This window comes from Elephas maximus, chromosome 22 (assembly GCF_024166365.1).
Source record: "Elephas maximus indicus isolate mEleMax1 chromosome 22, mEleMax1 primary haplotype, whole genome shotgun sequence".
NCBI classification, from domain to species: Eukaryota; Metazoa; Chordata; class Mammalia; order Proboscidea; family Elephantidae; genus Elephas; species Elephas maximus.
Window position 1 is genome coordinate 27,268,405 of NC_064840.1, and position 15,967 is coordinate 27,284,371.

At 45.6% G+C, this 15,967-nt stretch overlaps 1 protein-coding gene across 4 annotated transcripts in view; it reads right to left on the reverse strand.

Annotated features, from left to right (window-relative positions):
- Positions 1–4,793: 4,793 nt before the first annotated feature.
- EWSR1 (EWS RNA binding protein 1) overlaps positions 4,794–15,967 on the reverse strand; it is a 32,255-nt gene continuing 21,081 nt past the window's right edge. Inside the window, exons 9-17 of one of the 4 annotated variants that reach the window (XM_049865609.1) lie at positions 13,645–13,679; positions 13,086–13,118; positions 12,658–12,776; positions 8,570–8,699; positions 7,432–7,554; positions 6,506–6,659; positions 5,973–6,070; positions 5,378–5,630; positions 4,794–5,182 (exon numbers count right to left, since the gene is read on the reverse strand). In XM_049865609.1, the coding sequence (XP_049721566.1) occupies positions 5,143–5,182; positions 5,378–5,630; positions 5,973–6,070; positions 6,506–6,659; positions 7,432–7,554; positions 8,570–8,699; positions 12,658–12,776; positions 13,086–13,118; positions 13,645–13,679 (985 nt within the window). In that variant the 3' untranslated portion in view covers positions 4,794–5,142. Of the gene's footprint in view, positions 5,183–5,377; positions 5,631–5,972; positions 6,071–6,505; positions 6,660–7,431; positions 7,555–8,569; positions 8,700–12,657; positions 12,777–13,085; positions 13,119–13,644; positions 13,683–15,967 lie in introns of all 4 variants that reach the window. The other 3 variants (XM_049865607.1, XM_049865610.1, XM_049865608.1) reach the window with 3 other exon arrangements.

Consider the following 15,967-nt stretch of genomic DNA (forward strand, 5'->3'; position numbering starts at 1 on the left):
AAGGGACTTCTCCCTCTCTTCAGCCCATCGCCTGTGATCACTGAGGTCCACTCCAGACCACCTCCAACGGGGCATCTGGGGCACAGACCTCACTGGTGGGTCCTGACCGGAGGGCCTCATTTTGATCCTCTCTGTTGCGCAGCAGGCTGGGGCCCATAAGGCCACCGGTGGTAGCCTCAGCCTCTATATGGCCACCCTGTTCCTCACAGGACTGAGGGAAGCTGCGGGAACAGCTGGAGGGACAGGAGGTTTGGGCTGCAGATGCCCTGAGTCCCCGTGGCCTCTAGAAGCTGCCTCTGTGTACAGAATTTGGTTATCCCAGAAGGCTGGACTCAGCCTGTGGCCAGTGGGCCCATGACTGGGGTCCTTGAGCCCACTGTTGGGTGCCAGTGGACCTTCCACTGAGCTTTGTTGCAGTTAGATATCAGATAGCTGTAGAGGCTTCCAGCAAAGCTAACAGGCCACAACCTTGGTAGTGGGCAGCTCCAAGAACCCTGGGGAGTGGTCAGGTCAACTCGAGTCTCCCACCTCTGGGCCGGCCTGAGCCTGGGAGCACTGCCGGGGATGAGTGAGTGATATACGGGGGCTTCAGGTTGCTGTCCATATGGTTCCAGACACAAGGGCACCTGCTGGTCTGTTCCTGCCCTGGCTCAGGGCCAGGTGATCCCAGGCTTCCTTGAACTGCTTCCCATGCTTCCAAGAGAGGGAAGAAGCATTATCAGAAAGCTTCCCAACCTGTCTCCATCACACTATGCTCACTGGCTGGCCTGTGCCTGGCAGCTCTGTGTGGGCAGGATGCGGCTCCCAGGCGCATATGTAGTTGGCTCTGGTCAGCACACTGCCTTGGCCCCAGCGGCGGCAGCCCTGGGAGCCCCTTCCGGGCATGCAGACCAGCCACTCCTACTGGCCTTCCCACGTGTGGGGCATAGATCAGTCTCCTCGCTTACCCCGCAGCCTTTGCCCAGGCCCGCAGGGAGTGGCCTGTCAGAACTGTGAGGTTGGAATTTTACTGTGATCAGAGGCTCTTGAGGAGTTTGGAGCCCGGGATTAAACCTATGAAAGACATTTTCTCTGACCTGTCCCCTGCCCACCTTCCTTCTCTTGCCGGGCACCAACCATCCATGTGGCAGCCCTTTGTGATGGGGCTGAGTTCACAGTGCCTGAGGAGTGTGAGCCCAGTGCAGTCCAGACATATCTTCTGTGTGAGAAAAGTAGGCCCGAGTCTCCTCCGCCTGACAAACCTAGACCATTTCATGCTGTTGTCAACCCCTCTGCAGGCAAGGGTGCCTCCAGCTCTAGAAAGGTAGCAGGCACTGGCAGTCTAGGCCGAGGGTTGTCTGGGCAGCAGCTTCCCGCAAGGGCTGCTTGTCAGGGGTCACTACCCAACATTGGGGAAAGTGGCTTAGTGCTGGCTGTAGGCTGGGGAGGAGGGCTGACCCCATGCCCTCCGCTGCCAAAGCCCCTAGCCTTTCAGAAACAAGATGACTGTGCACGGGGAGGCAAGAGTAGAGGTTGAGAGGGAGGGACTGCCCTTTGCTCCCCATCTCAGCCCCTCACTGGCAAGTTCCTTGACTTTTCTATTCCATTTCCTCATCTAAGAGGAACTACCTACCTGAAAGGGTTATTAAGAGTTCAATGTGTTGAAGCACTTAGCCCAGTGATGTCGTGGTTAAGTCTGGACCTTGTGGGTGTGCACCCTGGCTCTAACACCTCCTTGTTGACTTTGGATATCTGCCAAGGCCGAAGTGGGAGTGTCCTTGGCCCCTTGGAGGAACAGTGCTGGCCACGTGGCTAGACTGCAGTGAGCAAGATGGCGGAGCATGGGAGCTGAGCCAAGGGGCCTGCTGGGGTAATCGCGTAGGGCCTACTGGGTCATGCACAGCAAGTGTGGTGGGCGCCTCCAGGGGGTTTTGAGAAGGCTGATGACTTAGGGTGTCAAGAAATTGCTTCACTCTGACCTCTGTGAGAAGGGGCTAGACGGGCTGAGGGGAGAAGCAGGGAGCCCAGTGAGCGGGCTGCTGGAGGTACTGGGCGAGAAGCTGGACAGCCTGGACCACTGCAGCAGTGGTGGAGGTGAGGTGGCAGGTGTGGATTTGTGCCATATTATACTTCAAAGAGAGACGGATGGTGTGGAGGGCATGGGAGAGAATGAGGTGTCAAGAATGACTCCAAAAGTAGCTTCTGGGTTCTTAAATGCTAGCAAGCGGCCATCTAAGATGCATCAATGGGTCTTAACCCACCTGGAGCAAAGGAGAATGAACACCAAAGACACAAGGTAATCACGAGCCCAACAGACAGAAAGGGCCACATGAACCAGAGCCTACATCAGCCTGAGACCAGAAGAACTAGATGGTGCCCAGCTATGACCAATGACTGCCCTGACAGGGAACACAACAGAGAACCCCTAAGGGGCCAGGAGAGCAGTGGGTTGCAGGCCTCAAATTCTCATAAAAAGACCAGTCTTAATGGTCTGAGACTAGAAGGTCTGGGGAGCCCAAGATAGGAACCATTCCCAAAGCCAACTCTTCAGACAGGATTGGACTAGACTGTGGAATAGAAAATGATACTGGTGAAAAACGAGCTTCTTGGATCATGTAGACACATGAGACTATGTGGGCAGCTCCTGTCTGGAGGGGAGATGAGGGGGCAGAGGGGGTCGGCAGCTGGCTGAATGGACATGAAGATAGTGGAGGGAAGGAGTGTGCTGTCTGGGCGAGAGCAATCAGGAGTATATAGCGAGGTATATATAAATTTTTGTATGAAAGACTGACTTGATTTGTGAACTTTCACTTAAAACACAATAAAAACTTAGAAGAAAAATACTGAAAAACGGAAAAGCCAAGACTCCAAGGTTCCGGCCACCCGGGGGAAGTGTTACTCTTCGTGGAGCTGGGACAGAGGGAGGGCTGGGTTATCAAGTCCTTCTGTCAACTGACCAGACACCCAAGCTCAGCTGGTGCTCAGATGGGTGTCAGCAGTATACGGGTGATATCTAAAGCCACAGATCAGAGGTCAGCCAGAGAATAAGGGGTCAAAGGAGTCCAAACATTAAGTCTTGGGGGTCTCCTACTTTTAGGGGTCAGGAAGCCAGTTGCCCCCAGCTCATGGTGACCCAATGTGTCAGAGAACTGTACATCATGAAGTGTCAATGGCTGACTTTTTAGAAGTAGATGGCCAGGTCTTTCTCCTGAGGTGCCTCTGGATGGACTTGAACTATCAACCTTCAGTTAGCAGCCGAGTACATTAACTGTTTGTACCACCCGGGGACCCCTAGGCATCATCAAGGTGGCAGCAAAGGAGAAAGAAGAGCTGAGGGAATGGGGTCCAAAGCCAGCCCAAGAGCAAGCTTCAAAGCAGGAGTCACCAGCTGTCACATGAATGGGTGTTGATTTGGCAACAAGGTCATTTCATTGGTGACTTTTAAGTACTATTTCAGTGGGGGCAAGATTGATTGCAAGTGGGTTCTAGAAAGAAGCGTGGCTGCAAAGCTTTCCATACACTTTCCTGCAGAAGGGAATAGAAAAATGGTGCAGTGGCTGTGGGGGGATGATGAGAGGCTAAGAGGTTTTCTTGAAGGTGGGCAAGCAAATGGATGTTCATATGGGGGGGGGTCTTTCAGCAGAAAAATGCACAACAGTAGAGACGTTAAATCTTACGTGACTTGTCCAGCAGAAGGGCTGGGAATCAGTGCAGAAGGCTCTGCCCAGCCCACCTGAGGGCACAGTCAAGTTCGGCAAACTCTGGGCCAGCTGGGCAGCCAAGCAGTAGACCAGTTCCTTGGATGCTTTCTAAGTTGGTGCTCCCATAAAGCAAGGGACACAAAGCAAATACTTTATTCCAAATTATTCTCGTATCTTCCCCTTCTCTCAGCTAAAGGTGACACACAAGCTCTCCTTGAACCTCTGGACAGCAGCTGGTCTTTGTTTGACTTGGAGAGGATGGGTCAAGGCCAGAGTTTGTGTTTCTTAACAGTATGTGTCTGGCACAACTGACTTCATTGTTCATAGGCTGGGTTACAACTGCTTACTTGGAAAACCTCTTTTCCCAGAGAAGCTTGTTAGGGTCCCAACCTTGCCACCAGCACACAGGAGGGCACCGAGACTCAGATCTATTGGCCTGAACTTAAATATTTTATCTTTATGCAAATCCAACAAGACTGACCAAAAAGGCTAGGAGGTCAAGGGTCTGAAGCTCATCTTACTTCCTCTCCAAGTATTTCAGAAACATGCTCCTCAGAACAAGTCCTGACCTCCAACCCTGCACAAGGCAGCCAGGAAGATCTTGACAGTGGCCTTAGTATATACGGTTTAGCTCATTTTTAACATCAAGATGGAAGCTTCTTCATCACTGAGTTCCTTGGAAGCTGTCCCTGAGGCGGACATTCAGTCTAAAGATCTAAGGGGCGTGTGGGGGCCTGACAAAGGACGTCCATTACCACCATCACCTGGGGGTGGCATTCAGAGGTCCATTCACGTCAGAGAGGTTTTATGAGGGCCCCAAGCCCCCAGGGACAGATATTCCAGCACAGCACTCTTTCCTGCAAACCAGAAATGGGGGTTACAACGTCCAGAATGGCACACTAAGCCCTCCTTTTCCTGGCAGCAGCACCGCGACTGACATATTGTGTGGTTCTGCTTTGTTTTCATGTCACAGCCACTTCAGCTCTTCCCTCACGTGACACTTGGCTGAGCTGCTATCTGGCGGGCAGAAGTGTGCTCCGTGGAGATAGGCAGTGACTGCTGAACAGAGGCTGAGAAGGATGACCATTTATAAACATTTGGAATTTTATTTAAAAAAAAAAAAAAAAAAAAATCACAACCATGAACATTGTTACAGTTATAGGCCCTCTTGGTTCTCCACAACGACACTGAGCATGCTCACAAGGGGTTCCCACTGGTTTAGTCTTAGTTAAACAACCATCTTATCTTTAAAAGGAAAAAAACAAAGAAAAACAAAAAAAACTCGGCACACTACCATTTAACTTGTTTAATGTTTCTCCAAGAATGGTGAAAAATACTAAAGTACAGACAAGGAATAATCATAATGTTGTGGCCAACATTATAAATATGGAATTATAAATTTAAAACATTTTCTGGTTTAAAAAATAAATCTGGTAGTCAATGCAGCTCTGCGGGGTTCTGTCTAGTAGGGCCGGTCTCTGCGCTCCTGGCGGTGCTCGCCTCTGCAGGGCAAAGAGGGGTCGTGGTTAAAACGGGGGACGAGAGGGTACCCCTCCAAAGAGCCAAAGAGACCCTCCTTCTCTGACTGATTCCAAGCACTGAGACCAGCTTCCCATTTCCTGCTGTCACACTGGGAAAGGCTGCCCTCGCCACCCATCAGCAGCCCCACAGCTGGCTTCACCATCACGGTCACGTACTTATCCATTTTCCCAGGTCCTCCGCGTCCGCCTCTTCTTCCTCCCATCTGTTCCATCAAAGGTCCAGGGGGCCCCCCAGGACCACCTCGTCTTCCTCCACCAAAACCACCTCGGTCCATGCCCCGGCCGCCACGGAAGCCACCTCTGTCTCCACCACGGCCACCTCGGAACATACCACCAGGGCCTCCGCGGTCCATGAGGCCACCTCTCCCGCCCCGCATGCCACCAGGGCCACCTCTGCCACGGTCACCACCTAAGGTAAGGCAAAGGGTGGGATACAACAGATCAGTAGTGAGACAGAGAGCTGGGTGGCTGCAGAAGTTCTGTGGATATGTCCGAGGCTGCTCCAGCTCTGCTTCCCTTACCCAGAGCAGAAACAAAATTGGGTTTCCTATTTACTTTACTCAAGCTGAACACCCGATTCAGAATTCTGAAATGAAAATTCAACTATAACCTCAAGAGCTCAGTACCAGGGATGCACTTATTGAAACCTGATTCTTAGCAGTGGGCAGCTGTAGTTTCCGAAGCCCGCCAAGTTAACAAGAGAGGCACAGTACCAGGACGCTGAGGGGATGTTCATAAAACCTGTACCTACCCGGGGGCGGGAAGGGTGGTGGGAGGAAGCCTTCAGGCTTAGGGGCCTTACACTGGTTGCATTCTGTTCTCCAGGCGAAGTTCTGGTTTCCACAACCCCTGTATAAAATGACATCACAGTAGAAATCAGCAAGTGAACTAAGGTGCTGCAGCTGAGTAAGCAAAGGAGGCACTGAGCAGGTACACACTGCACTCGACCACCATGCGCTGGGCCCCAGGTCAAAACCAGGTACTACAAGCACCACTGACAGGATGTGTCCACAGAAGATGGCTTTAGAGCCACAGCCTCAGGCAGCAACGCAGCCACGGGACCAGTGTCTGATCCAGCAGAATGTCTGCACAGCCACGTGCATCTGGTGGGATGGACGGTGACTTTCAGAAGGCCACTGAAGCGGTGATGCATGGCCCCATCACCATTACACTCATCTGGACAGAGAAGCTGAAGCCAGCAGTCCTCCTCTCCATAGGGAACAAGGGAGACAAAAGGGCCAGGCTTTGCTAGCAGGGTATCAATTTGCCAAGAGAAGTACATACGGATTGGGGCACTGCCAGTCTCCAGCTCGGTGCTGGACATTTCCTCCTCCAGATGGGTTCCCTCGAGAACCCCGGGGTCCTCTTGGGGGGAAGCCTCCTCTGTCTCCTCCACGGCCTCCCATGCGACCCATGGGTCCCCCAGGACCTCCTGGACCTGCAACAAGCAGCAGCAAATCACTTCTTTATAATACCAGATTTGCTCAAGGAAAATCAAAATCCCTAATGAATTCCCACAGACCACTGTTCTCCTTTCCCCACTGCCTCCAGGCTTTCCCCCAGGCCCCCAGGCCCAGGGCAGGCATCAGCACCTTCCTAACCACCACCAGGTTCCGAGGAGAGCCTTTCTGTGCACATTACTTCACTTGGCTTCCACTCCAAATTCTAGGACAGATGGAGAAACCAAAGCACAGCAGCAGCAGAGATGACGCCCAGGCAGAGTGGCTCCATGGGGCATCCAGCCTCCCTGACTCATCAACCCACCTTCTTCCCTACCTCCCTTTTAACGCCCACGAACATGTATTAACAACATTCAACAGTCTCGTTTTTGATCAATATCAACTGCTGCCAAAATCCACTATCATTGTTAATAGCTGACACCAAGTCAGTTTCAACTCATGGCGACCTCATGCGTGCGAAGAACCGCACCACAGGGTTTTTAAGGCTATGACCTTTCAAAAGTAGACTGCCAGGCCTGTCTTCTGAGGTGCCTCTGGGTGAGTTCGAACTGCCAACCTTTCGGCTATTAGTGAAGTGCTCAACCATTTGCATCACCCAGGGCTTCCTTCAACAATCTAATACTGATGCCACACACCCTTCTAGTCTCTATGGGGTTGTCTCCACTCTAGAAATCAGGTTTCTCAAGGACAAGAAGTGTATTGAAAAACTTTTAACACAGACACAGCTCAGAGAAAACATCTAGTAAATACCTCCACGAAGTGGCGGTGGCATCCCTCTGCCCTCACGGGGTGGCATTCCACCCCGCATGCTGTTCATAGGAGGCTTCTTCCGAGCAAGAGACACTTTAAGCTTGCTTCCTTGGAAATCTTTCCCTGGAACACAGTAACAGAACATCAGTTACTTTCTTCCTCAGAGAACTGGAAAGGGCCAGGCTGCCTTTTCACAGATTCCTCCACCATCATCAAATGAACTTCCTGTCTGCAAAATCTGCCCCACTTGTTTTCTGACCATGATTTATCTTTACTGGCAAGGCAAAAAAAAAAAAAAAAAGTTTCAAAAGATACATAAAACCATAAACTAAAAATATTCTCTGTAGTTTTCTTAAAACCAAACAACAGTTCAGCTTAATAAAAAATGCCTGGCTTGAGCATTATGCTTTTTTAAAAACTATATGGGATAAACTGACAACAGCAACTTGAAAGTTAGATAGGAACCTAAGAGGGCGAATGAGTTTATGTTAATGGGGGAAGAACTCAGAGAAGGAAGGTGAGAATGGTGGTACGTCGTGAAGACTGTATAATCAACGTCAGCTGAATTGTACACACAGGAACAGTTGCACTGGTTTATGTTCTGCTGTGTACATTCTCAGTAACAACAACAAAAAAATATGCATACAAATATTAAATCGAATGTATACTGGATGTTTCTTTTGAAGGGTTTTCTGTGCCTTCTGATAATACTTGTACTTGGAGAAACATCTACAGCTTTATGCAAGATTTGTAATAACAGTGCCTGAAAACAGAGCTACCTTCTAATAACAAAGAGTCAGGGCCTCAATCCCTCACACAGTAGAAGGAGACAGGCAATCAGCTTTCCAACTGCTACCCAGGCTCCACCAGGAGCCAGATGGTCTTCTTGTTCCTAGGACTCTGAAGTTTCTCCTTCCTGTTGTGCCCTACAGTTACACCAAGGGAGAATGTACCTGTCCCTTGTCCTCAGAACCACTTCAGAGAATAACGTTCTAACAGCCAGAGTTAAATACACTAGCAAGACCCTTTTCTCTACCTGCAAGCTTGTTACACTTGCTACAGGACCCTCCATGTACCCCAGAGCTGACAAGGGTGAGTACACCCAGCGAGTACACCCTTGTCGACCGCAGGCCCCTACCATCAAACCACTCCACAGCAGCCTTGGCAGTTGGCGGGTCTTCATACGACACTGTGGCATCGCCTTTGGGCTTCCCGGTTTCCTTGTCCAGGTAGATATGGATCATGGGTTGCCCAGTTCTCTTGTTCATCTAGACATAAAATGGCACAGTTAGCCTATGACTGACTAGAATATACTCATCTGCGGGAAAAAGTCCAAGTGAATTTCAGAAAGTCCCTCAAAACTATCAAAAGCAATAACTTTTCACACGTAGACACACATTCACTAGGATGGTATGTTATTTCTGTGTAGTAAAATTATGGGTGCCTTATTTCCTAATTTCTACAACAAACATATCCTTATGTAATTTCCCCCTTGAATACGTTTTCTCACAGGGATTTCTGATTGATTCCAGCATGGCAATTTTTTCCTCCAGAACTCCAGATCACTAGTTTTCCAGGTGAACACCAGGCACAGCTGGCTTTAATTCAAGAGCCACACTGTACGAGAATGAATGCTTTGTACTAAATGTGCACATGATCAAAGTCTAATCTATGTATGTTCATTTACATATCTAGTGATACTTGAGAGCTACCTACCTATAGAGCTTTTTTTACAAAAAGAAAAGGTTATACCTAACTGTATGAAATAATACGTACGTTTAAAAAAAAAAAAAAACAGGATACATAAAAACTAAACAGATGTATGGCAAAACAGTAGTATGAATGATGAGACATGTATTTTTAAAATCTTTTATTTCCCCCAAATATGGCAAACACTGCTTTCTTAACTAGGAAAAACTGCCCACGCCCTAATAAACATTATATACATATTGAAAGGCACTATTTTAAAAATAATCCATATCTTAAACAAACAGTGCAAGCACAAGCCTCTCTGGGTTCACTTTTCCCAAGCATACGTAGGTCATGATAGTAGAAACCAAAATCATTTAGCTTCTGGGGTGTGTTATGTGCATACAAGTAGAATGAAACTGCCTTATGTAATATAATCAACTGTATTTCTACGTGGCTGTAATAATCAGACAATATTTAAAGATGACCCTTAATCATAGAAATTTGCAAGTATGTATGAAACCTGGAAATAAAACTAATAAAGTTGCAAGACTTTCAAGGAGATAGTCCTTACGGAAAACTTAAATAAATGGAGCTATACAATTTTCATGGAAATAAAAGACTGCTTACATTCCTGAAGGAAAACAAACAAAATCCAGAGGAATCTGTCTTACTAGCTATCCAGACTTAGCATAAAGCTATAGTAATTCAGCATGGTAGTAACCCAGACCATACAAATTGACCAAAAGTACATGACAGTCAAGAAATAGATCCATGGATGGTAAGAGCGTCTATGTGACAGATAAAGCATTATACACCACCGGGAAAAGGACAGAACTTTCTGTAAATGTTCTTGGAACAAACAATCTTGCAAACAGAAAAAAAAAAAAAATAAATACAAAGAAACTATTAAGGAAAAGATTGGTAAGTTCAACTAAATTAAAACTAAAAACTTCTGTTCATCAAAAGAAAATGAGGAAGAAAAAAAAAAAAGCCACAAGCTGGGAGATGATGCTGGCAACACACACAAAGATTAGCATTCATACAATAACAAAGAACTACCTCTCACTTTACTTCCCACAAGATCAGCATAAGTTACCAAGTCTGGTGACCCCCAGTAGTGATGTGGATGCGGTGGATGTGGTCCTGGGGATGCTAGTGGGAGTCCAAGTCGGTCAGCCACACTGTTACCTTGTGAAGCTGCACATGCACACCTTAAGAACCAGCAATTTCACATAACAGAAACCCATATATTGGCACAAGAATGTATACTGCGGCATCGTTTGCAGTGATAAAAACCTAGAAACCACCCAGCTGTCTAGTAAGAGAATGGATAAATAACCTGTAGTGTATCTATAAATGGAATACAGGATTCTCAAACTTTTGAGTGTCTGACCTAGGTTCTCCCATTCCCCAAAAAAGCCTGTTTCTTTTACAGTCTTCCCAACCCCTTTAATAACAGCACCATTCCACCTCAGGCCAAAACTTTGGAGTCACCCTCAATTCCTCTAGTTTTCATAGTCATCTAAAATGCCAGCAAATTCTCTTCTTCATTACATATATAGAATCTGACTACTTTTCGCCTTTGCAACTGCTGCCACCCTGGTCACTTCTCTCCTGGTTACTATAGTCACCTGTCTGGTCTCCTTGCATCTGTCCTTACCCCCTCCTGCGCTGTCAGATCATGTCACTCCCCCAGCTCCCATTTCACTCTAGGCCTTACAATGATGTCCTCAAGGCCAGCTATGCTCTGGGCTCCCTATCACCCCTGGCCCCCATCTCCTAGTAATCCCCCTCTACCTAGCTCAGCTCTAGCCACACTGGCTTCCTTGCTGTCCCTTAAAATTGCCAGGCAAGACCCTGCCCCCAGGACTTCTGTCCTTGCCGATCCCTCCACGGTTCTGAAACACCCTTCCCTCCCCACAAGAGCTGTACGGCTCCATTCAGAACCAGCAGCTCGACTCCTGGGCATGTATCAGAGAAACTCACATACCGCCTCTGGAGACACACACGAGAACGTGCACTGCAGCATCATTTGCAGTAGCAAAAACAATTTTCTCTCTGTCCACTTGCCTTTTTTTCTCCATAACATTTACCATCTAACATGACATTCATCTTTTCTTATATATTCCCCACTATATATAAGCTCCAAATTCACTGCCTTTTAGCAGTGCTTAATAAACATTCAATCTCACAATTATGTAAAACAAAATACTGTTGAGGGCACTGCTATAAAGAAAAGGAATGACAAAATTCAGGGGAGGGGAAGGGAAACGGCTCCAACCAGGAAGAAATATACCAGGTGCTTCAAAGGAACTCATAAAGCTCTACTTGTGCTGAAAGGTGGACACATATGTTTATTATTTCTTAAACTCTCTCTGTTATATATTGTTTAAGTATTTTAGATTTTACAGGAAGTAGTGTCCCCGTGAATGTCCTTCAACTAACTGATAACTGTAAGCATGACCCTGATTATCAAGTATGGTTAAACTGTGTTAAGCATTTCTATCAAAAAACGGCTAACACAACTGGACTAAACCAAAAACTAAGAAGTTTCCTGAGTACAACCAAACACTTCGAGGGACCACAGCAGCAGGGTCAGGGGTCTGGGCACCATGGTTTCAGGGGACATTTAGGTCAACTGACATAACAAAGTTTATTAAGAAAATGTTCTGCACCCCACTTTGGTGAGCGGTGCTCTGGGGGTTTTAAAAGTTAGCAAGCAGCCATCTAAAATCCATCAGTTGGTCCCAACCCACCTGGAGCAAAGGAGAATGAAGAACACTAAAGCCACAAGGAAAATATGAGCCCAAGAGATAGAAAGGGCCACATAAACCAGACACTCCATCAGCCTAAGACCAGAAGAACTAGATGGTACGTGGCTACCACCAATGACCACAAGAGAGTCCCTGACAGAGTAGGGAGAAAAGTGGGACAGAGAACTCAAATTCTAGTTAAAAAAAAAAACAAAAACAACAGACTTAATGGTCTGATTGAGGCTAGAGGGACCCCAGAGGACATGGCCCCTGGACTCTGTTAGCCCCAAACTAAAACAACTTCTGAAGCCAACTCTTCAAAGATTAGACTGGACTATAAGACATTAAATGACACCTGTAAAGAGTGTGCTTCTTAGCTTAAGCAGATACAAGAGACTAAATGGGCAGTGCCCGGCCGGAGGTGAGATGAGAAGGCAGAAGGGACAAAGAACTGTGTGAATGGACACGGGAAATACAGGGTAGAAAGGAGGAGTGTGCTGTTATATTACAGGCAGAGGAACTGGGGTCATATAACAATGTATATATAAGTTTTTGTATGAGAAACTAACTTGAACTGTCAACTTTCCCTTCAAGCACGATTAAAGAAAAAAAAAAATGCTAACAAAAAATTTTCTTTTGATAGTTTAAGGAACAAACCACATGGTGCCCAGAAAGAAAAAAGCCAGGCAACTTCAGAAATGACAACCAACATTGATCCAATCTAATGGAAGTATTCAGTCCCCCCAAGTTCTGCCCAGTTACCTGCATATGCTTTACTTACCTTAACAACCCCACACTGCTTAAAGAAGTCCGTCAGATCATCCAGAGTCACACTGTCATTTAATCCTTGCACATAAATCGCACTATTGTCAGAGTCTTCATCTGGATCTACAGGTGGGCCTTGAGGAGAAAACAGAGCAGAGAGGGAGCTATTGTCATGTATCTGTGACTGCTTATTACCCAACTGGTCACTACTGCCCACCAGTATTCATCACAAAGCTAAGAGAACTACCAACCACACGAACAAGAACACAGGGAAAACTCTTGGTTTAAGGCTGTTATGAGTAGACACTCATGATAATGGAGCCCCAGACTGCCCTCAACAGCAAGGATATCACCCTGACCTACCATGCTGCTGAACTCAGGATGCACACGCTTCCGTGCTATTCATTTACAAAACACAAATAAAGGTCAAGAATTCAAAATTACCTAAATCAAGATCTGGTCCTTCGTCCATGGGTCCTGCCAACCAGGAAAGATCATAGAAAATATTATTAGTGCACGCCTTGTAAGCTACAAACCTTACAAACACACATAGCTATCTACTACACCACCATGTGATGGGGCTTCATTAAATTCAAAATGACCCGCACTGCTAAAATGGTGCAGTGCCCCTTTAACATCTGTGATAGGTTTGCTAGGGTTTGTTTGCTGATTTGCTTTTAAACCATTAACCAAATACACTTTCAATGCTTATGTGCCAAATTAGTGTTAAATTTAAGTCAAAATATTTCCTCCAAATAAACCAAATTTAAAAAATGTATTCTCCCCCACATTACAGAAGCAGTTGCTCAATACTTTGCGTTACCCTTTGTTTTGTAACCATAGGTTAACCTTATTACCCCTAAGACAATGCCGGCAGTACCCATTAGTCTCTTTTGTATAGATCATCTTTAAACCACTTATGAAACTAATAAAAAATTATATTTTTCTAAAAACTGACTGTATTTTTTTTAAACACTATCCATGGTAATACTCAAAAACTTACCACCAGGCTTATTGAAGCCACCTCGCTCTCCAGCGCTGCTGGGGGGATAAACGAAGAAATGAAGGCCTTTCCCTTTAAAAGCCAGTACCGCTCTGAGCCTTCGGGGGGCTCTTGGGGAAGAAGGGCACTGGCTAAACACATCTCCAAACAATGCATCTCTCTCATCTTGTCACTATGCCTTTCTTCAGGGCAGCTGGCTCAAATTTCCTTTATATACAACCTTGCTTGTCTGATTGTACACACCAGTGTGGTTGGTTCCTTGCATTTCTGGGGCTGGTATTAATAGTGCAATACTTGGCAAATTAGGGAGAAAAAAATAGATCCCAAACACCCACCCCATCAGCTGAAAAACTGGGAGAACTGTTGTATAGAGAAGTGGCAAGCTGGGACAACAGCTATGATGAACCTTTTCATGTTCATAAAGGTGCACCCTCAACCTCTCCCAGGGGAGAGCCAAATGAGGCCCTGGGCTTCCTAACAAGTCACAGTATAATAAAGCAGGAGACAATCGCATTAAATGCCTACAACACACATCAGAGGACGCATCCATCCCAATCTTCAGCATAAAGCCATACATTTCAGGGCGCTAATGGATTTAACAATTGCTGTGAAAGGAGAATTTACAACAAATTCCAAGGCTCAATGGACTAAGGGTGCAACTTTACAGACATATCAGTTAATAATAATGATCATGGCAGCATAAAAGTCACTGCCATGTACATTTTAAAGAGAAAGGAGAAATACGAGTTAAGCTTTTTTGGTGAAGTTTCAGGTTTTTTTTTTTTTAATTAAATAAAGGCACCTCCCCAGTGGGAGGCCCTGAGTTTTTTCTAACCAGTATTGCACCTTTAATACCTGAATATACAATTTCAAGCTGTTGCATGCAGCTTTGATTCCTTTTTAAAAGTACACACCATAAAATGTTCTCTCTCTTTAAACACAAAAGTTTACACTTTAATGTTACACAATTCTAGAGTAGTATACCTCCTCTGGTTCATTACCAAACAACAAGTATGCAGTTACCAAAGTTACAGAAGGATTCCATTTATACAATGTATACATTTTGTTAAAAATATTCTATGTATATTTTTCCTCTCCATATGGACACCGTGTCTAGTCCCACTTTTCATTATGCTGCCGGCTGAGTACTGAGTACGGGTACTTTTTAAGTATTGAAGTGTATACAAGGCTCTCACTTTGTAACCTGTAGCATATAAATGCGACAAAGCATGTTAAAAAGTTTCCACGTTTAACAGCCAATGAAAATATCAAAATACTGAGGCAATGAAAAAGGGCATGTTAACAACATTGAGTGCCTTACCTGCAGAAGACACTGAAAACCATCACCACACCACAATATAAAGGGGAGAGGAAACACCCCGATCTGTCCCCACAGGACCCAACCGACTGCTTCACAGTCTGTTGAGGAACCTATGGGGAAAGCCATGATCTTTTCTATGGCTCCGGGAGACTTCTTGTCCAGAAAGAGGGGCCCCTCTACCACCAAAATTAGTAGAAAGATTACTTCTGGATTATTAAAATGGATAGATAAGCTTGAAATTGTTTTTGCAGTTGAAAAATACTAGGAATTCTAGATAATTTGAGACGTGATGATAGTAATTTCAAGTGTCTAGGTCTATTTTAAAACATCCATAAAAAAGTGAAACCTTTATAATGGAATGATTTTTTCCAAATCAGAAGACTGATTTTACTTTATACCAAATTACTCATCAATTTTTGCATGTTGTAAAAGGACTATTTCCTCCAATAAAGATTTCACTGAAGACTTTATTTTTTTTAAGTTATGCAGAACACGTGAGCGTATTAACTGTATTTCAATAGTAAAAAGACTTGTTAATATGAAAGTTATAGATTATCTTTTTAATCTATTTTGAAGTCCATTTCTATAAAGAAGAAATCCTATTCAATTTTTCCTTGAACCAAAAGTAGCACCAAATCCAATTTACTTAACATTCTGCATAACTGTTAACTAGCTTATCTAGGGACAGAACACACACAGAACTAAGCCTTCTGGATTACGTGAACTATCAACATTATACCTCACCTTCATTAAAGCACAGATACCAGGAATGGAGAAGGGATGGGAGGAGAAGGGAGGGGAAGGGCAGGCAGAGGTAGCAGGGTTGTGTTATTGATTTGAACAAAGTTTTCTAAACCAGATTGTGCCATCGATCAAAATGGTCAAACTGATTTAGACTTCTCAAAATCTCCAATGGGGAGTGATCCTGTAATTATATACATTACTCTCTGTAAAAAGCACTTGGGTTTTTCTGTGCTCCAACCAAACTCTATGTACCTCAGG